Source organism: Miniopterus schreibersii (genome assembly GCF_964146895.1).
Source record: "Miniopterus schreibersii genome assembly, chromosome: 14".
Classification (NCBI taxonomy): domain Eukaryota; kingdom Metazoa; phylum Chordata; class Mammalia; order Chiroptera; family Miniopteridae; genus Miniopterus; species Miniopterus schreibersii.
In genome coordinates this window covers 34,574,463-34,596,901 of record NC_138114.1, presented here as the reverse complement: position 1 = coordinate 34,596,901, position 22,439 = coordinate 34,574,463, and the positions used below count along the sequence as shown (strand labels likewise).

The following is a 22,439-nucleotide window of genomic DNA, read 5'->3' as shown; positions in this document are numbered from 1 at the left end:
TGTTCTGGATATTCCATTTAAACGGAATCATACAATATACAAACTTTTGCATCTCACTTCTTTAATCTTATTTTCAAGGTTTATCCACATGGTAGTATGTATCTGTACTTCATTTTTTTTTTTAATATATCTTTATTGATTTCAGAGAGAGGAAAGGAGAGGGAGAGAGAAACATGAATGGTGAGTCATTGATCAGCTGCCTCCTGCACGCCCCCGACTGGGGGATACAGACCTACACCCAGGCATGTGCCCAGACTGGGAATTGAATTGGCAAACTTCCCGTGCACAGGATGACACCCAACCAACGAGCCACACCAGCCAGGGCTTGTATCGTTTTGTAAAAGTTTATTTATTGATATTCTCTATTTGTTCTCCTGGATTACTCTGAGCATATTTGAGTCAGTTGATTTAAAGTCCAATGTTTGCCCTTCCATATGGATGGTTTATGTAATCTCTTCTTTGAATGGGCCATATTTTGTTTCTTTGCATGCTTATTTTTGGGTTGAAAATAAAACATTTTGATTATATAATGTGGTAGGTAACTCTGGAAATCAGTTTTTTCATGCCTTGGTTTGTTTTTTGTTGCTTACTGTGAGCTGTAGCAATTTTAGTGACTTCTTTAAACTACACTGTTAAGTCTCAATTCTTTGACTTAAATAGTCTCTGAAGTCTCTTTTGCTTGTTTTCAGCTAATGTGTTAACAGAGATTTTCTTGAATGCCAGTGGCCAAAAAAATAACAAAAACAAGTCTTAAAAATGAAAAGATCCTCCTAGTCTTTGCACATTGGCTGTGTTGGAGCACACCTTCAGTGCCTGGGCAGGCCGTTGTAAATCTGCCTTAGTATCACTTCCTGCTGTATGGATCCTAGGTATCATCCAGAAGTAAGAGCTTAGGGTCTTCTCAGAGGTCTCTTCTGAGCATGCAACTTGGCCTGAACATAAAGGGCTTTCTCAATTGCCCAGTATACAGTGGTTTTGGAATGGCCTACTTTCCCTTAAGAAATTCTCTCCCATTTCTTCCTCTCAAGATTTAGGCAGTTTATTTACTTCAACTATAATCCTTTGCCCCAGGTAGCAGCATGTTCACTTGCCTTACAGTACTTTTAAGAAATGCCTGCACTTTCCCCGCCAAGTTCTGAGTTAGTTAGATGAAACAAAGTGCCTTGCTTCAGTCCTTCAGGAGGTGCCAGATAGGTTAGAACAATTTTGGGGGGACTATCATCTGCTTTCTTGGGACCAGGAACCAAGGTGTTGCTCTGAAAATGTGGACTGCTGTGTATCTTCAAGACCACAATAGAGCTGAGAAGGAACGAAACAAAGGCAAGTAAAACACTAAGAAGCTTTCCTGGTTTTTCGCTTGCCTTTTTCTTGATTCAGCATTTATTGGTTGCCGTAAACGTTTCCCAGAATTCTGACAAAGTTGTTTCTGAATTTTATTTTTTACATCTAAGGAGGAATGGGTCCTTGACGCTATCTACTGTTTTGCCAATGGTTATTTTTTTGACATTATACATGTAAACTTGAGAGCTAATTTAAACTCTAAATGTTTAAATTGTCCAGAGATTTATTTTTGCTTCTGTCAGGTAGTTAAACTAGTTGTATTAGATTCTTAGATAACTTTAAAATAGGGAATGAGATGACTTGAAGCTGGACTTTAGGCCCTGTGAGGGCCAATCTATTTCTCATTCCTCTTACACCAAGGTGTAGCCCTCTGCGGAACTGAAAGCCTGGGATTTTACCAAGGCCCTTCTTCCCTGGTGGTTCCTGTATATAAGTTTATTTTAGAAATTTTGATACAACTTGCTTAACTGAAAATACTATACCCATTGCCAAGTGAGAAATAATGGGGCAAGCAAGTTAATGTAGAAACCAAATTTATTAGTTACGGATTTACTGAGGACAGTTTATTTTATTAGATATTATGCATAGCTTATGTTGACATCTGATTTAATAAAGAAATAACATTTTTATAAAGATAAAACTTCTGCAAGGTAAATTTATTCCTTGAAGTGGCACATTTTCTAATTCTCCAATAGGTTTGATTTTATAGCTATCAAAGTCACACCTCTCTAAATTTATACTTACTTAACATGGGCACAAAACTTATTCTTTGTGCATACAGTAGTTCCCCCCTTACCTGCAGGGGAAACACACCACCTCTCCCCCCAGTGGATGCCTGAAACCAAGCCTAATCCACTGTGCTGGAAACGTGGCAGAGCCTCGGCAGCAGCAGACACAGCCTCTCCAGTAATAGCCTGGTGCTACTCATTTGAGATCCCTTCAAGAGTTCGTATAGGCTCCATGTTTCTGGCACATTTACTGTTCATGTCTTCCACCCACAAATTTCATGCCTTTTCCATCTTAACTAGCATGTATCAAACACTGTGGCCATGACTTTTTTGCAGTTTGAGGTACGACAGCAAAACTGGCACAATACCTTATTCCTTCTTCACAATTTCACAGATAGAAAATTTGTTCTTACCATAGATCTTAGCAACCTCAGAGTATTTTTTTTCTTATTATGTTGAGAACTTTCATCTTTTCACTTAAAGGATGCACTTTTCTCTTTAGCATATCCAAATTGCCAGCACCAGTACTCTTACATCTTGGGGACATTAAATAAAATAAAGGTTACTTGAACACAAGCACAGCTATACTGCAACCATCTGGTAACGGAGACCACTACTGGATATGCTGGACAAAGACGATGCACACCCCAAGTGGGATGAAGTAGAGCGGCGCAAGATTTCACCATGCTACTCAGAAAGGCGCGCAATTTAAAACTTATGAGTTGTTTATTTCTTAAATTTTCCATTTAATATTTTTGGACCATGGTTAACTATGGATAACTGAAACCACAAAAGCAAAACCGTGGATAAGGAGGGGCCAATTAATTTCTTCTAAGTGTTTTGGTTCTTCATGTTGAAATATCTCAACTTCCAGAAATTTGGATGCCAGATCAAAATTATCAGAGCTCTGCTAAAGATTAATATTTCAATAGAAAAAAATACACATATACATATTTTATTATATACAAAGAACAAGAGTTTTATCAGGTAAACAAAAGAATACAAATTATAGTCATTATTAATAGCTTCAAAAAGCCCTTAAACCACCGTGACTTTCTGCATATGACACAGGCATTACAACGGGGTAACAGCCATTAATCAGAAATCTAGGTAGTTCTCTCATGATAGCAATCTATATTCTAAAGAAGCTGGGTTTTTATAAACTCTGTGGAGGCTCATGTGTTAGGCCTCATAAAGAAATTAAATGCTTTCATGTCTGGGGGGGAACAAATTAAAAATATTGAAAGGACCTTCTAGGACTATGTTTATTGTTGACTGATTTTAGAGATAACCATAAAAAAGTGTTGAAAATAGCAAGGTAACATTCTGGCTGTCTCATAATAATAATAGATACCAATGTGGAGCTCTACAAATGGTTTATTGACAAATAAAAAGGGAGGAAGTGAGCTAAGAAGGCAGAATGGAAAAGTCTAGAGAAGGAGGCAAGCAAATATAAGACATAATTCAATCATAGCAAAAAAAGAAAGGAGATGGCCCTTTCCAAGATCAAACATTGGTGATAGTTACCTATATGTAAGTTCAAGCCTAGAACAATAATACAGCTTCTATATATTTGCTATTTAGTAATAGAACAAGAAAAATATTTTTCATTTGTTATAACAGGACAATTTTATATCCAAAGCTAGAAATGTTTACTCAATGCAAATCCCAAATGAAACCCAACTTAATACACAGTGAACTACAGAGGGATGAGAGAAAAAAATGGGAAGACATATTAAATTCAACTAAATTTACAGTATTGCCTTGATATTTTTAATCCATACACAAGGTTCAAGTTCTGGGGTTATGGGTTTTATTTTTCATTTTTCTTAAAAATAAAATTTAAAACCCTCAAGTTAACTAAAGATTAATCTGGGCTCGTAGAGGTAATCTCTTTGTAACAGACTGTTCAGTAGTTTCTTCTACTTTAGACCTCTCCACTGAATTAATGCCTCTGTTTTCTTTGTCTTTTCCATGTGATTTTTTACGCTGTGGATTTAAGGGGAAAAATTAAGTCAATATAAAGTAAAATTTGATACATATTAGCTATACTCTATTTTCAAAGTTCTCTGAATTACAGGAAATAAATTAAGTGTGGAGAACTTCCAAAAATACTCAGCACAAATTTGAACCAACAATCTGTCTGGCGAGTAGAAATGAATGCCTGCTTCATTTCACCACCAATGGAAGGAGTGGAGTGAAAGAAATATTAATTTTCTGTATGATATTCCAAGGCATACTCACAGATTTTACTGTAGAACAGTGATTCTCAACTGGGAGCAATGTTGCCCCTCCTCCCCCCACCCTAGGGGACATTTCATAATGCCTGAAGACATTTTTGGTTGTTAAAATTAGGGAGTGCTGCTGGCTCCAAGTAGGTAGAAGCCAGGGATACTGCTAAACATTATATAATACATAGCATACAGGACCAGCCACCACAACAAAGAACTATCCAGCTCAAAATGTTAACAGTGCTGCTGTGAAGAAATCCTGTAGGGAAACAAAGGTTTGCTAAAAAAGGGGAATACTATTTAAGTAGAGAATCTGATACATGTGCTACCTCACGACACTTTTTAAAAACTTAATTTTGCTTGGCTGGGAGTGGCTCAGTGGTTGAGCATCGACCTAGGATCCAAGAGATCACGGTTCGATTCTCAGTCAGAGCACATACCGGGGGTTGCAGGCTCCATCTCCAGCCAGGGGCAGGCAGGAGGCAGCCAAGCAATGACTCTCTCATCACTGATGTTTCTCTTTCTCTCTCTCCCTCTCCCTTCCTCTCTCTGAAATCAATAAAGATATATATTTTAAATAAAATTAATTAATTAAAATTAAAAATAAATTAATTTTAAAAAATAAATAAAAACTTAATTTTATCTCTTATGTAAACTTATTTCATATTTTTCATTTGGAAGTGTATTATTTCATTGGAATCCTCATACTTGCTTTAAGAGATGGTTGATAATCATTGTAGACCCAGTCATCAATGCTGAGATAAATCATAAATCTATTTTAAAGAGTTTTAAGCGCAAAAAAGTATTCTCTCCCCTTAAGACTGCTACCAGGGGAAAAATAACTTCCAGACTTTAGCTGGAAGGTCTAAAATCCAATCCCAAATCTTTCCTAGTACGGTAGGGACATCCTTGCCATAGCTGAACCATTAAGCCTGGCCTTCAAAATGCCTTAAATAGTAAAAATGAAGGGATTTCCAAACAGTAATTAACTTATTTTAACTTTCCCCCTTTTCTTAACTTTGAAAGATACAAGAGAGGGTTTAAAACTGGAGGGAAATGCACATAGAGTTCTCTACTAGTCAAGAATAAAGCAAAAGGAAGAATCTGGGGGTGAAACTGCCTTGACGCAGACAGAGAGAAATTTAATATGTGAGCTAGAAGTTTTAACAAATTAGGGATAGACTCTTTAGACCTTGGTGGAAAGACCTGCAAGTCTGTTGGAGACAGGTGTAATAAGCACACACGTCAGCAGCAGCACTTCGACTATAAAATGGAGACATCAATGTCCTATGTATGGAAATCCTTACTTCACAGACTGTCTAGGCTCATGTCTTCAAAACAGAGGGAAAGGTGCTAGGCAGTTTATAGTGCCACAATCCCAAAAGTGTTTAAAAGGGGGTAGGAGATGTCACAGGATTTAACTATACAAGATTGAGGCCTGTGAGTTCAGGAAACATGGGGGAATCATTAACAAGAGCAAAGCCTCAGGCAGAAACCAGTATAACCCGAGGCTTTTGGTCTCTCAATCTTTTAAACCTCATAGCCCTCAAAGTCTGACTATGGGCAGAGACGACTCCAGGACTTCCATGTCAAAGGTGGAGGGAGCAGAAATGGCTGCTCTCAGTATCCATTCTGAGCATGCAGGGAGCAGAAAAGAGAGAGTTGAAGATTACCAACTGAAGAAGGGTATTCAGTCAAATGTTGTCTTTATTTATCCTACAGAAAACACCTGGTACAATGATCTAATTTGTGTAAATAATTTAAATCACAGACATTAACAAGCCATTCCAAAGGAATGGCTAGAAATGTTTTGCTGTTCGACCTACCAACAATAATGCCTTTATGTTGAATGGCAAATGACTGACTTACACCAAATGTGGAAGGGTTATCTGATAGGATATAATCAGGTACCTGGAAAAATGGAACCCCACTACTTGATGAACAATCCACACTAGCATCTGCAGGTGGCTCCTGGCTTAGAGGTTCTTCACTAGTGTGCTCCAGAACTGCCTTTTCTTCATCGGAGTCCTAAAATAAGAAGCCGGATGGGTGATTAAGTTCAAGGACTTAAAAATCTTCCCAAAAGTAAAGGCAGTTTTCTTCTTCAAAAATAACACAATATCCATCGTATAAAAGTTAAACCTCAACAAAATTAGTAGAATGTCTACAAAATAATGAAAATAATCCCTAATATGTTTTCATATAGAAAAGCACCTAAAATAAAATGTTTAAAGTGGCACTCAGAGTAATGGGATTATAGTTTCTTTTTTATTTTCTTCTTTGTTACTTTCTGATTTCCAGACTACTCTATAATTACTATATTTCAGAGCACAGACTGTGGAGCTTGTCTAGGTTCTAATTCCAACTCCGTCCTTCTGACTTGGGACAATATAATTCTTAGTTTCCTCACTTATAAAATGGGGATAGTACCAGCACCCACTTCACAGGGTTACTGAGAGAATTAACTGAGTGAATATATATGTAAAGTGCTTAGAACAGTGCCTGGCACATAAACACAACATAAATAGTAGATATTATTATTATCCATTATTCTAATAATTAAAAAAATGGCCAGATTAAAAGAAACATGCTTAATGGTCAGACAAGTATTATGAATGAGAAACAGGGTAGGATTGAAAGGCAAAGAATAAAATTCTTCACATGAAGTGGATGACATCAAGAGTTTATGGGAGTTCTAAAATTATAATTCTTTAAATTTTACCTGACTGGTGTCTTCTTTGTTGTTTTCTGAACAGCTTAACATCATTAACAGCTCAGGCTGTTTACTTTTCAACTGATCAAAGAGCTGTTCACGTGGTTCAGATCTCACCAGTGTTGATGGGTATAAATAAGTTTTCCTCGGTGGTGTTGTACCTTTAGTAGACAACATTTAAGTGGGAAAAATTGAAGTGTAGGATATGAATAAGATTTTGTTTAAATGCTAGAACTTATACTAGTCTTGTCACCCATCAAGCAGATTTTGTTTACAACTAATATGTCCTAAGTTGACAACTTATCTTAAACAAACACATTTTGTTCTCAAGACTCAACCTACCCCAAAACATGAAGTTCTTACATCTCTGAGGCTATGCAAAAGATGTGTTATAGGCTCTAAAAGGAGTCAGAATGTTCTGAGAAATGGCAGCATTTTTGGAGTAAGCAGTTTTCCCAACATGATCACTTTGATAGGGATAATCACACATCACTGTAAATTTGGTGGGAGCTAAATATTAACCAGTTCATTTCTTTATAATAAATTCATGCTCTTATAATTTACATGGGCATTTACCTTTTTGCCTAACACTTATATTCCTAATTTTATTGACAAAAATATTACAGGACTCTTGGGGGGAAAACAAATAATATTTAGCATCATATCCTTTTATAATTGCTTTTCCAAAAAGCTTTTAAGTATAATTTATATACCGTAAACTTTACTGAATGACTTTTAGTAAACTCCCAGGGTGTGCGACCATTCCCACAATCCAATGAGTAACTCAATGACTCATCCTGTGCTAAACAGCTCGTTATACCTTCTTCCATGATGGCTTCCCTGAATCATTACAGCCTACACTGCTATTTACAACCTCTGACAGCCCAAAATGGTGATTCATAAATGCCAACTTAACAGCCCATGACAAAATGAAGGGTACAAATAAGAAAATGCAGCACTGGCCAAATAGTTCAGTTGGTTAGAGCATTGTCTCATGTGCCAAATTGCGGGTTCAGTCCTTGGTCGGGGCACATACAAGAATCAACCAATGGATGCATAAGTAAGTGGAACAACAAATCAATGTTTCTCTCTCTTCCTCTCTCTCTAAAATCAATTTTTAAAAAATAATGAAATATAAAAAGAAAATGCATAACGTGGTTAAGCTTTACATTAAAGTAGATTTATTTAATTACATTCCTCTAATTTTTATATGAACAAAAAATAGAGGAATGTAATTAAATTAGTGCTGGATGGTTGATTTTCTTTATTTTTAAAATGTCCTCTCTTAAGACAAAAGCCAATTCCCTGAATGTTTGTAAAATGCTGCTGAACTGTGTTGCCCAAATTTTTAAAAGTATATGTCACCTATATCATTATATCTAATGCCAATTAAAGCTATTTTAGGGTTCCAATTTTTCCACATTTGGGTTGATTAAATTCCTATCCGGCAATGGCAGAACCTAGTTTTTCTGAACATCTGGCGCTGCATAAGGTTGAATTCAACTTCAAAAATTTTAGCAATTCTTTTTCCCTCTTAAAGTACCTGTTGGGATATCCAGTTTCAGATCCTGTTGTAGAAAGCAATTAAGTTTAGTCAAACCAATGTTTATGGTTTCATTAAGTTGTACACTTTGTGCCATTAAGTGTTCTTCATCAATATTTATCTGGTCAAGAAAAACGTTATGCTGGTTCTCATTAGCTTCTTTATGTCCACTTAATTTTTCAGTAATCTCTGAACTTGAAGCTTCACAACCTTGGTTTACAACCTGTAAAGGATGCAAATGAGTTTTTATTATTAAAATCAAAGTTGTCAGTGCTTTATTCTACATGTCATTTCCCCTTACCTTGAAATTTCTATAAAAAGTTTTAAAAACAAATGCTAAAGTAGAGAGAATTAACACCCCTGCATTCACTACGCAGCCTCAACACTTATTGACAAATGGGGTACAGACCAAACAAGACAGGCCATTTACTCCTCTCTCCCCGGGGTTATTTCGAAGCAAATCCTGCATCATTTCATCCATTTACTTTGGCATACATCTCTAAGAGGTAAGAGCTTTTTAAGACCATTCTCACATCAAGAAATTTAACCGATTTTCTTTATATCAAATGTCTAATCAGTGGTTCAAATTTCACCAATTGTCTCAAGTGTTTTTCATAACTTGTTTGTTTGAATCAGAATTTATCATTAGATTTGGTTGATATGTCTTAAGTAGGTCCTATATCATTTATCATCCAAACTGGAATATTTTTCAGAATGAAAAGGGCCATTCTTAATAATTTCCATAGTGCAAAACAAGGTCTATCCCAAGCAAACTAGGAGTTAAGGCCCTCTAGCCTAAATAATATTTTGATACAGGTTTATCTTTCCTCATACTTTTCTCCTTTAAAAACATTTGTTGAAGAAACCAGTTCTTTGCTCTGTTGAAATCTCAAATTCTGGATTTGGTCAACTGCATCTCTAATGCAATATTTTCATGGTTGTGTGTCCTTTGTATTTTCTACAAACTAGTTAGATCCAAAGGCTTGATCAAAATTAGGTTTAATTTTTGGCAAGAATATTTCATAGGTGGTACTGAAAGCAAATAATACCTGGTTGTATCTCTTATGTTATGAACATTCTCAGTGGGGCACAGTCAGGCCTGGCTCAGTGGTTGAGCATTGACCTAGGATCCAGGAGATTGCAGTTGGGATTCCTGGTCAGGGCACATGCCCGGGTTACGGGTTCAATCCCCAGTAGGGGACGTGCAGGAGGCAGCCAATCAATGACGACTCTCTCATCACTGATGTTTCAACTCTCTCTCCCTCTCCCTTCCTTTCCCTGAAATCAATAAAGATATATTTAAAAAAAAAAAGATTAATTAGTGGGTTTAGGTGTGGGCACCCAAATATTTTTCTTCATCCATTACTCTGCTAAGCCAAAATAGAATTCTTTCGAGAAAGACAGATGGATGCTCAGTTGTTTCCCTTTATATACCAGTTTTCAAAATAATGCATTGTTTCCCTAGCATGACCCAAAGGAGACCTATGAAATTTTTATGAATTCACGAGTTTTAATATATTTGATGTATTTTAATCTATTATAGCAATTACTCTTTTTATGCTCAAATTACACCATCTTTAAACGGGAGTTTCATGAGGTTAGCTTCTAAGCCTTTTTGACACAACCCCACTAATTTTTAATAGCTTCCTTATTGTTTGGTATGACAAGATCTCTAGGCTCATCTAGTATATTTCATGCTTCAAACCTAAAATCAGCTATTTCTCCATTAGCCCTGGTTCCTTTTAAAAATGATTTATGTAGCTTAAAATACTTAAATTTTTTTACCTAATTCCTAAAAATATTAGTGAAATTCTGTTATTGCACAGAAAGAAAACCCAAGTCAACAAAGGGTTAAGTTCCCTTAACCCAAGCATTAAGTTCAAACAAATCTACAAACCTATCAAGTATTCTTTGAGCAACCAGAACAGCATCCTAAATACTTAAAGCAATAACAGATTTGAATGTACTCAAGAAAAGTAAAAAGCATATAAAAGTGGAAAGTATTATATATCAAAAGACAGAGTACCCTTAACTGAAAGAACTAACAAGTAAAAAGCCAAGGATACAGATCAGACAAACATTAAATAATTTTGAGATCTAGGAGACATATACATGAAACGACCATGTATAAGTATACCAACTATTATATACTTAAAAATCTAAGTCATTCATTACATTTTAAAGTGTCATTTGTTTGAAACCATCTTAGCCAAGAATATTTAATTGATTATCACTATTATCTCCAAAGTAAGTTCCAGTTACAAAGTTATTACCTCCAATAAGTTCTGAATTTCCTCTTCCCTTTTATTTAAGCAAGATACCCACTGTTCAGAAAAACAAAATGCGCTTGTGTTTAGAGCCTCACATCTCTGTTCAATCTCCTGAGATGTTATTTCAAGGTTGCTGTTGAGTTTATCACAGTGTTTTGCACACTCTTCAACCAATTGTGTGCCTTCTTGGTTAAAATGTCTGAGTTCCTGTGATAAGCCATCAGAATCAGCACAAAATTGTGTACTGTGAGAAGTCGTTTTGCTGATTATATCCTTAGATTTCCTATAGGAAAAGAGAACAACACTGTTAAAATGGAAAACTAAGACTCAAAAGATGCATAACTTGCCCAAGATCACGCAGCTCAAAAGTGGCATATTTAAACCCAGGCAGTCTGGCTACAGAGGCCATGTTCTCAATTAGTCTTCCACACTGGGAGAAGGGATGCTTTGGCCAGTGTCTCTTCACAGCAGACAGGCATCACATCTGCCATTAGATGACCTTTGAAAATGTCTTTTCTCATAAAGCCTTTCTCAGCCCGCCTCCAGATATGATGCTTTACTTGTACGTCTTAGAATATTAACTACACAATTATTAAAATCTGTCTACATGTTTTATTCCTCCTACTAGATTATGTTATTTAAGGGCATCTTCAGCCTCTGGTCTAGTCCCTAAACTGTCCACAGTCAGTCATTCTGTTCTTAAGCAGTTTTGCTTTGCTTATGACATAAATCATAAAAATTAGAAATCTTGCCCTGGCTGGTTTGTTCAGTGGTTAGAGCGTCAGCCCGCAGACTGGAGGGTCCCAGGTTCAATTCCAGCCAAAGGAACGTACCTCGGTTGCAGGCTCGATTCCTGGCCCTGGTCAGGGCACATGCTGGAGGCAACCAATCGATGTGTCTCTCTCTGATTGACGTTTCTCTCTCCTCTCTCTCCTCCCTCTTTCCCTTCCCACCTTCCTCCCTTCCACTCTCTCTGAAAAGCAATGGGAAAAATAGCCTCGAGTGAGCATTAAAAAAAAAAATTCTTATAAAACAAAAGTCAACTATAAAGCTTTCTAATAATTAAAAGAAACTATATTGGTGTGAAAAACTATACACAAAGCACACACAGCACAGAGAAACATAACCCTGACAGAACACTAGTGTCAGTTAAAATATACACTTAAAATTCACTGGTGGCTTCCTGTTCTCGTAAGGTTCCCTATAACAGCACTCAAAGTCATCATACAGCACCACGGAATTAAACCTTGAGTAATGAAAGTTACCCTTTATTACCACTAGATGGTTCACCATGTGACTAAACCAAGTGAGTAAGCAAATGTGCTAAAAACCAAAGTTCAACCACAGATTAAGTGAAAATGATTGAAAAAAATCTAAGTGGTAAACTTGGAGACTATCAACACAAGTCTGTTTCCTCAAGGAATCACAAGGAGGGCGGAACGCATTTGAAAGTGACTGCAAACTGACAAACACCAGAGGCAGTGTGTCTCGGACTTCAATGTACAGAAACCTCACCTAGACTTCTGGGCCCTACTCCTGGTTAATTCCTTTACATGTAGACAATGCCAGGAAGATCAGAAAAATAACTCGCCTAGGCCTTAAAGAAAGGATACTACTGTTCCCTTATGTTCCCATTTCAATCTTACTCCTAGTATTCCCTTCAAAGCTATGGAAGAAGCAGAAATCCTTAAGTCTAAACACAAGGAAAACAGAGAGAAACACTTTCTAGATTCAGATTCTAGAAAGAAGAGTTCAAATCAGAACATGATACAATTAACAGCACCAACAAACACGACTGGAACAGAGACAATAGAGTTAGGTAGTAAGATAGGTGATAGCCAGAATCCTAGAGCAGCACTGTTAAACAGAAATATAACATGAGGCATATATGCAATTTAAAAACTTCCAGAAAGCAACAAATCAACAAACAACCTCATTGACACAGACAACAGTATGGTGGTTACCAATGAAAAACATAACCTCAGGTGAGGATTGAAAACACAACTGGCCCAGCCAGGCGTGGCTCAGCGGCTGAGCATCGACCTAGGATCCAGGAGATCACGATTCGGTTCCCGGTCACGACACATGGCCAGGTTTCAGGCTCAATCCCCAGTAGGGGGCGTGCAGGAGGCAGCCGATCAGTGACTCTCTCATCATTGATGTTTCTATCTCTCTCTTTCCCTCTCCCTTCCTCTTTCTGAAATCAATAAAGATATATTTTAAAAAACAAATACAACAACTGCCCTAGCTGGTTTGCTTAGTGGTTAGAGTGTTGGTCGGCCAGCGGACTGAAGAGTCCCAGGTTCAGTTCCAGCCAAGGGCACATACCCCAGTTGCGGGCTTGGATCCCTATGCGGGAGGCAACCAGTCAATGTGTCTCTCTCACATCGACATTTCCCGCTCGCTCTCGCTCTCTCTCCCTCTCTCTCTCTCTGGAAAGCACTGGAAAAAATATCCTTGGGTGAGGATTAAAAACAGCAACTAAAGACAAAAAAAAATCTTAAAAGCAGCTACAGAGAAACTGCCTACAGGGGAACAATTATTTAAATGACAGAAGATTTCTCATGGAGCCAAAAGGAGTTAGAACATATTCCAGATGCTGAAAGAAAAGAACTGTGAACCCTAAATTCTATATCCAGTAAAAGTAACTTCCAGGATGAATGGGAAAATCAAGGCAGTCTCAGACAAAGGAAACAGAATTTGTGGCCAGCAGACCTACCCTCAAAGACTAAAGGAAGTTTTCTAAAAAATAAGGAAGTTTGCAAATTCAAGTAGAAACAATTTAATGGACAAAAATAGGTTAAGAATAATAGAAAATTCTTCTCATATGAGTTTAGAATACCCATAGGCAAACACTGAAACTTGACAAACCTCATGCCTTAAACAAAAATTTAAAATGAAGCATGGATTTAAATCTTACATGGGTGCTCACTTCAGCAGCACATATACTGTAACTGGAATGATAAAGAGTTCCAATTAGTATAGCTCCTGTGCAAGGATGACATGCAAATTTGTGAAGCATTCCATATTTTTTATATTTTGGGCATTAAACCTTTATATATATATATGAAAGGCAAATATTTTCTCCCATTCTGTAGGCTGTCATTTCACATGCTTGATTATGTATGTCCTTTGGTGCACAAATGTCTTCATTTTGATAAAGCCTGATTTATATCTATATTTATTTCTTTGGTGCCATATCTAAGAATCTATTGCCAAGCCTGAATTTGTGAAAATTTACTCCACATTTTCTTCTAAGAGTTTTATAGGTTTAGCTTTCATATTTAAGTTTCTCATCTATTTTGAGTAATATTTTGCATACGGAGTAAAGCAGGATGTCCAACTTCACCCATTTCCATGTGGTTATCCAGTGGTTCCAGCACCATTAGTTGAAGAGACTCTCCTTCTGGATTAAATAGTCTAGGCATTCTTGTTGAAAATACATTGGCCATAGGTGTTGTGGTTTATATCTAGATTTCAATTCTATTCCATTGGTCTTTTTTTTAATCTTTTTGCCAGAAGTTTGTTGTTATGGCAGCTTTGTAGTAAGTTTTCAAATTGGGAAGATAAGTCCTTCCCCTGTACTTCCATATGAATTTAGAGGATGGGCTTTTCCATTTCTGCAAAAAGGCCTTTGGAATTTTTATGGGGTTGAATTGAATCTTCATACTGCTTCAGGGAGTATAGCATCTTATCCATATTAAATCTTCTAATACTTGCACATGGGAGGGTTTTTCATTTACTTAGCTCATTTTGTTTAGCAATGGTTTTAGTTTTCAACATCTTCCTATACCAGAATGTGAGAAAATGCTAAAAAATGACAGGTCATATTAAAAGGTCACAGGAGTCAACTTTAAGAGGCCACTAGTCAAAACAGGGATAATTTGAGCAACACAATAAATAACCCAGAGGAAAAAGACTCTATGAGTACATGCTAATATAAAGAAATGAATAAGAACAAGTGGGAGGGGAAGAGGAAAACTCTTCCTCTCAGCAGAATGCCAACTGACAGAAGAAATGAGAGAATCAGAAAAAGATCATTTGACAATTACTATCGTTAGAGTTTCAGACATATGTATCAATAGATGTTAAGAGGAAAGAGATACGTATATAGTTTCAAAGAATCGCCCCTTAAGTTCATTATTAATTGCAAAGAAAAAGAGTAGCTTTACAGTGGAGAAATCTAGAGGACAACATGGAAGCCAAGTTAGCAAAGTGAAATAAAACATCACCAATTATGAGACAAACAGGTATCATGTAAATCTTGGTATCTGAGATGCACTGAGAGCATATCACTTTTGTGGTATTCTTGATAACTGCAACTAAACATGAAGGCCAACTCCTACTGAGGGACATAAATATTGTATAGTCTTGAAAAAAGGAAGGTCATAAAAGAAAGACTAAGGAACTGCTCCAGATTAAAGGAGACTCAGTGATACGACAAATGCAATGCATGATCCGCGGTTAAATCCTGGACACCAAGAGGAGATCCTTTTCCTATAAGGAACATCAGTGAGACAACTCACAAACTTTGAATTAGGTGTTTATATTAGGTAATAATAGCTATCAATATTAATTTTCTGATCTAAAATAATTATACTATGGTTATATAAGAAAGTATCTTTATTTTTAGGAAATACATATTGAAGTATTTAAGGGAAAGTGTGCAAATACATCTATAACTTATTCTCAGCTAGTTCAGAAAAAAATATACATATATATTACATATATATACACACACATATATAGTAGAGGGGAGAAATGAGAACAATGAGAATAAAACAAAGAGTAAAATGTTAAGAGAGAAACTGTGTTGTTTTCATACCATTTGAAGCTTTTTATACTGAAATAATTTCAGGCAGAGAAAAGGTAAATATAGTTTTAAAACAGCTTACTGCTCAGTATTTTTCTGGACATTATGAAGTGGTTTCTGGATGTTTTCACACTTCTGCTCCAAAGCACAGAATCTCTCTCCCCAAAGATTGACTAGCTGGAAAAGTTCCTGAAAGAAAGGTGTGGGGAGGGGAAAAGATTGAAATTATGACACAAAGCTTTTTCCTACACTGACATGAAGTATTTTCCCATCGGTGAGATTTACATAAATTCCTTACAAGAGATCTTTAACTCTGCCTCTCTCCCAGAGAGGGAAGAAATAGGTTGATAGTAAAAGGATAATATCAGATTTTTTTGTAAAGTAAATAATTAGCAACTTTGTATTTTAACAAATACTTTCAATGTACCTCTTAACTAACCAAATATACCAAAATGTCCCATTATGTTTGAGAACCACTTTGACAGATACAAACAGTTGCTTCTTAACTAATAACATTACTAGAAGGAAAAAGTAATGCTGATAATCTCATGGGTAAAGCAGTCCAAAATTATCATCAATTACTAGAGCTGAAACATTTTACAGAACCTAGTTGGATGATATAAATAAAATGTCAATATAGAGTATTGCCTTTGCATACTTGGCATCTTTAAAAACAAGCTCTTATAGGTATACAATATATATGTATGGGACTTATATTGCAAAATGAAGAAGCTACAGTTAAGACCAAGGGAAGACTTGAAAAGGCACCCAGCATTCTTATTTGCACAGTCCATCTTTGAATAACACATCAGCTGGTAAAACATATCTATCACTTTGATTATGAATACAGTCTGTCAGTACTTTTACTAGTCTCAGAGTAGAGGGAAATGCAGGTATTATCAGATCAACCTGCATGTAAACAGGTGTTCAGAGTTTTACATAATTGTTTTGTTAGTGCTCACTTACTAAACTTGCTTTCTTAAAGCCAGGGAAATCAAACCATCCATGCTAAAATACTTTTCAAGTCATAGGTATTTTGTTTGTCTTTAAATATTTGACTACCTATTTTAAACATCTCAAAACAGCTATTTTATAAAAAGCTGATCTACCTTAGAATATATACCTAAAGCCCGGCCGGGCGTGGCTCAGTGGTTGAGCATCGACCTAGGATCCAGGAGATCACAGTTTGATTCCCGGACAGGGCACGTACCCGGGTTGTGGGCTCGATCCCCAGTCAGGGGTGTGCAGGAAGCAGCCGATCAATGACTCTCATCATTGATGTTTCTATCTCTCTGCCCCCCTCCTTTCCTCTCTCTGAAATCAGTAAAGATATATTTAAAAAAAAAAAGAATATATACCTAAAAAGTTCTAGGCAGATTTAAGATAAATATCCTATATGGAGGTATAAGAAACTGCTGCAGTTTCATATTGCAGGAATATGTTAAAGAAATATAACAAAAAACCACTCAAAAATAAATGCCTTTCAGGCAATATAATCACCACCATCACTGTAAGATGATCTCAATACAGTTAGATGCTTGCGAGGCCTCTTTTGTTTCCTCATTAGAAAACTGGGCTAGGAATAAAGTCTATATCTATACCGGTGGGAGAAATTAAACACATAAGTTGCTCAATAAATGTTAACTATGATTTTTACTCATTTCTGATATTTATCCTTTCTCTGATAAGTTTCATTAGTATCAATTAGGAAAATGAATAATCTTATTTTAAAGTTGCTTTATTTCTTACCTAAAAATCTTGAATATGTTGTTCTTCTCATTTTTGGTGACATGGATATGAATTCCCCCTCCTCACTTCCCCCCACCGAAAAAGAATCTTTACTACCACTAAATTATGTCAACAGTCTTATTGACCAAAGAGTTCTGTCCTGTAGTAATAGCCTCACTTAATAAAACTTTAGACATTCATTACTAAAGCCTTAAGAATACCAGGAATTTTTTTCCGTAAGTGCAATATTTATAGATTATGATTTTTTTTTAAATCCTCACTCAAGGATATTTTTTCTATTGCTTTTCAGAGAGAGTGGAAGGGAGAGAGAGAAACATCAATGTGAGAGAAATACATTGACTGGTTGCCTCCCCCATGAACCCCAACCAGGGCAGGGGATAGAGCCTGCAACCAAGGTATGTGCTCTTGGTTGGAACTGAACCTGAGACCCTTCAGTCAGCGGGCCAACGCTCTAACCACTGATCCAAACAGGCTAGGGCTAGATTATGACTTTCTTGATTTGAAGGTTTGGTTTTGGTTTAAAGGCTCATATACTAAGGAATAGTTTACATGGAGGAAGATAAGTCATGAATTACATTTATAATCAATTATTAAAAATTAAGAACTGCATTAATTTACTACAATTTAAATGTCTTACATCAATGAGACAGAAATAGTAAGAGGAAAGCAGGAAATAGTATATGAGAATATCCATGTTACCATAAAAAAAGTAATTTATCAAGTTACAATGTAGACACATGTTCATTCAAAGTCCCATAACCATTTTCTCCTAATTGTACCCCCAAAGGTATGTTTTTCCAGCATCACCATTCATTGTGGTGTGAGGAAAGGACTGTCTTGTTTGTCTTATTGTGCTTTAGCATAGGGTTCCACATGTAGCAAATCGTCAAATATTAACTGATCAAGAAAAGTGTTCTCAATTATTTTACATTAATTACTGTTATAAGCAATGGTGGCTTTGGTATTTTCAGGTTTCTAAATTAGTTATATAGCATTCAGATTGTATACCAGGAATTATCAAGTTAAAGATCATAAAATTTTCTTTTTACACTCCCAAAATCACCTAAATAAGATACCTGTGAATGGATTTTCTTCATTGTCTTTAGGTCTTCTGTTAAACTGTCACATAGCTTCTGTGATTCAGCCAAGGAAGAAATCGTATTTTCTTGTAGTTCATGTAGATTGTCACACACTGTACTGAGAAAGTCATCCATTTCCTTTCTCTGGTCTTCTATCTTTGAAGAAAAAAATTTTTTTTAAATTAAAAAAAAGTATGTTTGTTTTTATTTTAACACATACAAAATAGAAAAGGTAAAAAACAGTACGCAAAGTCCCATTTTGCTCTCCAGCGTCTAGAACCCCAGTCCCACTCCCACCTGAAATGATTGCTACCATTTTTAAACACTTCCAGAGACATATTATGTAAATTAGGCATATATGTACACACATGTAGGTATATTATCTTCCTCATCCATCATATGATAGCACAGTATATGTAACTCTGCAAACTTAAACATTTATCTTTATCATTCCCTCTCATTTTTCTTAGCCATGATCTGCTAACTACATCAATGGCAGACAGCATCTTATCTCTTCCCTGTTCTATATTCCTTCTCAGAACTCATGGGTTTTGCATGTAGACAAATCTCCAGGTGTGGCTTCAGATAGTTTTTTTCTTAAACAACAATTCGATTTGGAGATAACATAACATCTGTTACCTTATTAGCCACTGTCAGTGAAGTCTTGAAAATATGCTTTAGTTGACTATTGATTTTCAGTATAGCCAACACAGTGGGAGATAAAATTGTTTCCAGTGAACTCAGAAGGTCACTCTTAAGTACATTCTGGTTTTAAAAATAAAAACAAACACATCTTTAAAAATTAGTATTTTCACTTCCATAAACCTGACTGGTTAAATATCTAAAATACTTTGTTAATTAAACACATACATATTAAAAGTTTAAGTATCCATTTTCTATTTTTTAGAGCCTATTTGTTACTAGAGTTTATACTCTGCATAAGTCACTGAATCCTGCCTATAGTAATCAAGAAAATGATCACTTACTATACAACAGATTTCTAACAGTCTAATGCAACAAAAGTCAGAAGAACTCAGAAGAGGGGAAAATGACACTCATTTGATAAAATTTCAGTATTGCAAACAAAGGAAATTTTAAAAAGCCTACAAGTACATTTTAACACAACAAATTTCAAGTAAGTTTAGGTTACTAGTCATCAAGGCTGAAATCAAATAGCCTTCAAAAGTAGGCTTTGGGCTGGAGGTATTTAACTTAGAAGACCTCGTGACTTATATCCTACTGTATCAGAAGAATTTGTCAGGTTCTTGTTCTTGTCAAGGTCTATGGGAAGTTGAAAATGTAGTGTGGATTGAGAATTTTTTTTTAAAAAAAAATTCTGACCTAAGCTCCTTTCACTAGGGCAAGAGTGAGAAACTATAACAGAAATTATTAGTAAATACTTAAGAAAAGACTACCGGTATTCATTGGGAAAGTACTATCATTCCAATTTCAACTCATTCTGTGGGAACAGCAGTCATCTCTGACTCAAGCAATGCTTTTAACTTGGCATATAACTTGGTAGGAAGACTTTTTTTTTTAAAATCTCTTTATTGATTTCAGAGAAAGGAAAGGAGAGGGAGAGAGAGCGATAGAAACATCAATGATGAGAGAGTCACTGATCGGCTGCCTAGCCTGCAACCCGGCCATGTGCCCCGACCGGGAACCGAACCCTGACAGCCTGGATCCTAGGTCGACGCTCAACCACTGAGCTACGCCCGGCCGGGCAGAAGACATTTTTAATAAGCACAGATTATTGAATGAATCAATCTCTAAAAGGTTAGTACTGACTGCATCTTTTAATTCTATCAAATTTGGGTGATTAAAGAAATCTATCAAATAATGTCATACAAACACTGATTCTAGGCAGAGTGCCAGCTAACATTTGTAGTATCTACTTGGAAAATGTTCAACAAATATTAACTCAAAAAGAGAGGCAGAGAGCCTGCACAAAGAAAACAAAGTGATACGGCCAAAAACTTCCTAGATAAATCATACAATTACAAATAGAGTATATACAAATCAGGTATGGAGGAGGTACTATTAAGTGTAGATGAATGACTTCTATAGAACTATGAAAAAGAACCTTACAGTTATGGCCCAGAAAAGCTTGATCACAGACTTGACCTCACAAACAGTTTTATGTGTTTCTAGAATTCTATAGTCTAAGTTATTTTTCTTGCACATGTTGCTATATTACTGTAGTGGTTTTTTTTAATTGTTCAAAATATTACAGTTGTCTCTTTTTCTCCCCATTGACCCATTCCACCTCACCCAGCCCCCTCCCCAGACCCTCACTACACTATTGTCTGTTTCCTTGGGTTATGCATATATGCATATAAGTTCTTTGTATTACTGTAGTTTTAAAATTAACCACTTAATATCTCCTTCTGGTTGAGTCAGTGTAACATCAGCAGGACCATTTCAGGACCCTTGGCAAAGAATCATTTACCTATTTCTGAGCCAGCCGGTAAGTCATGGGTCCCTTGAATTCATCTGGAGCTAAACCTACCTTTCTTAGTTAATAGAAGGCTTATAACTCCTGCTCTTAATGTTGCAAGATATAAGTGAAAAAAGTTTCAAAGGTTAGTTATATGCATTTGGAAATTAATCTTTCTGGGAAAGAAAAGCAGTGGAGCCTGGCCGGGCGTGGCTCAGCGGTTGAGTGTTGACCTGGAATCCAGGCGCTCGGGGTTTGATTCCTGGTCAGGGCACATGCCCGGTTGCGGGCTTGATCAATGACTCTCTCATCATTGATGTTTCTATCTCTCTCTCTCCCTCTCCCTTCCTCTCTCTGAAATCAATAAAGATATATTAAGAAAAGAAAAGAAAAGAAAAGAAAAGAAAAGAAAAGAAAAGAAAAGAAAAGAAAAGAAAAGAAAAGAAAAGAAAAGAAAAGAGAAAAGAAAAAAGAGAAGAAAAGAGAAAAGAGAAGAAAGGGGAGGGGAGGGGAGGGGAGGGGAGGGGAGGGGAGGGGAGGGGAGGGGAGGGGAGGGGAGGGGAGGGGAGGGGAGGGGAGGGGAGGGGAGGGGAGGGGAGGGGAGGGGAAAGCAGTGGAGATATTTGTCTTTAAAATATAAACCTACTCTCTTAAAGTGTTATGTTTATCACTGTGTGTAGTAAAGCTAAGATGAAATAATAGTTAACATTGTTTTAAAGACTTAACAAATGTAACCCTTCAAAAATACTTTAAAATATTTACTAACAATCAATGTCTGAAGTACAGTTTTACTTTCTTCTGCTAGTGACTGCTCTTTTAATATCATATTAGAAATCTGAGAAACATGTGTAGACACATTTTCTGGAATAGATGTGAGAGATCCAAGTGCTGTTGTAGAAATGGTATCCAATGCAGAAACACTGGAAGATATCAGGTTACCTAGACAAAAAAAAAAGTAAACTTTATAACATAAACATATTTAAATACAGTTAGAACCACCTACAAGAGGTGGCAATATCACATCCCTGTTGTGGAAGTCTGTCATAACAAATAAGCTTAACATAATTGTCTCACTATATAAGCAAGGAAATATTTTAAATATAAATTATATTTGTTCTATAGTATTCTGTAAGCACTTGACATTTCTGTAGGTATATCACGTCCATAACTATAACTCACAGTAAACCAAGAATTCAAATATTCTAAAATTAATCTCTAACTAAAAGTAATATTCAGGATTACAGCAGGTAAAGGGGATTATAGAAGAAAGGAGAAACTAGAAATCAATAAACAAAATTTATAGCAGTTGGCTTAGAATGACTAGACTCTAGGTGATTTAAAACAAGTTTTACATTTCTGCTTCTCCCAAATTTTCTATAATGAGAGTAATACTTTCATAATAAACTAATACTTTCTTCCCTAAATGAAGATAACAACAATGGTTTGGTTAAAATAATACATACATTCTGACAATACAACAAACATTAAAGATATACATTCTCAAAAGAAGGAAAAAAAGAAAATGTTTATATACA

General features: G+C 36.1%; 1 protein-coding gene across 1 annotated transcript in view; it reads right to left on the bottom strand.

Annotated features, from left to right (window-relative positions):
* Positions 1 to 2,776: 2,776 nt before the first annotated feature.
* The window catches only part of KIF11 (kinesin family member 11), a 45,926-nt gene continuing 26,263 nt past the window's right edge, over positions 2,777 to 22,439 (bottom strand). The window contains exons 14-22 of the mRNA XM_081157807.1: positions 21,671 to 21,843; positions 19,107 to 19,232; positions 18,465 to 18,623; positions 15,722 to 15,828; positions 10,830 to 11,109; positions 8,557 to 8,779; positions 7,023 to 7,174; positions 6,212 to 6,328; positions 2,777 to 4,058 (exon numbers count right to left, since the gene is read on the bottom strand). Coding sequence (XP_081013933.1) covers positions 3,930 to 4,058; positions 6,212 to 6,328; positions 7,023 to 7,174; positions 8,557 to 8,779; positions 10,830 to 11,109; positions 15,722 to 15,828; positions 18,465 to 18,623; positions 19,107 to 19,232; positions 21,671 to 21,843 — 1,466 coding nt within the window. The 3' untranslated portion in view covers positions 2,777 to 3,929. The remainder of the gene's footprint in view (positions 4,059 to 6,211; positions 6,329 to 7,022; positions 7,175 to 8,556; positions 8,780 to 10,829; positions 11,110 to 15,721; positions 15,829 to 18,464; positions 18,624 to 19,106; positions 19,233 to 21,670; positions 21,844 to 22,439) is intronic.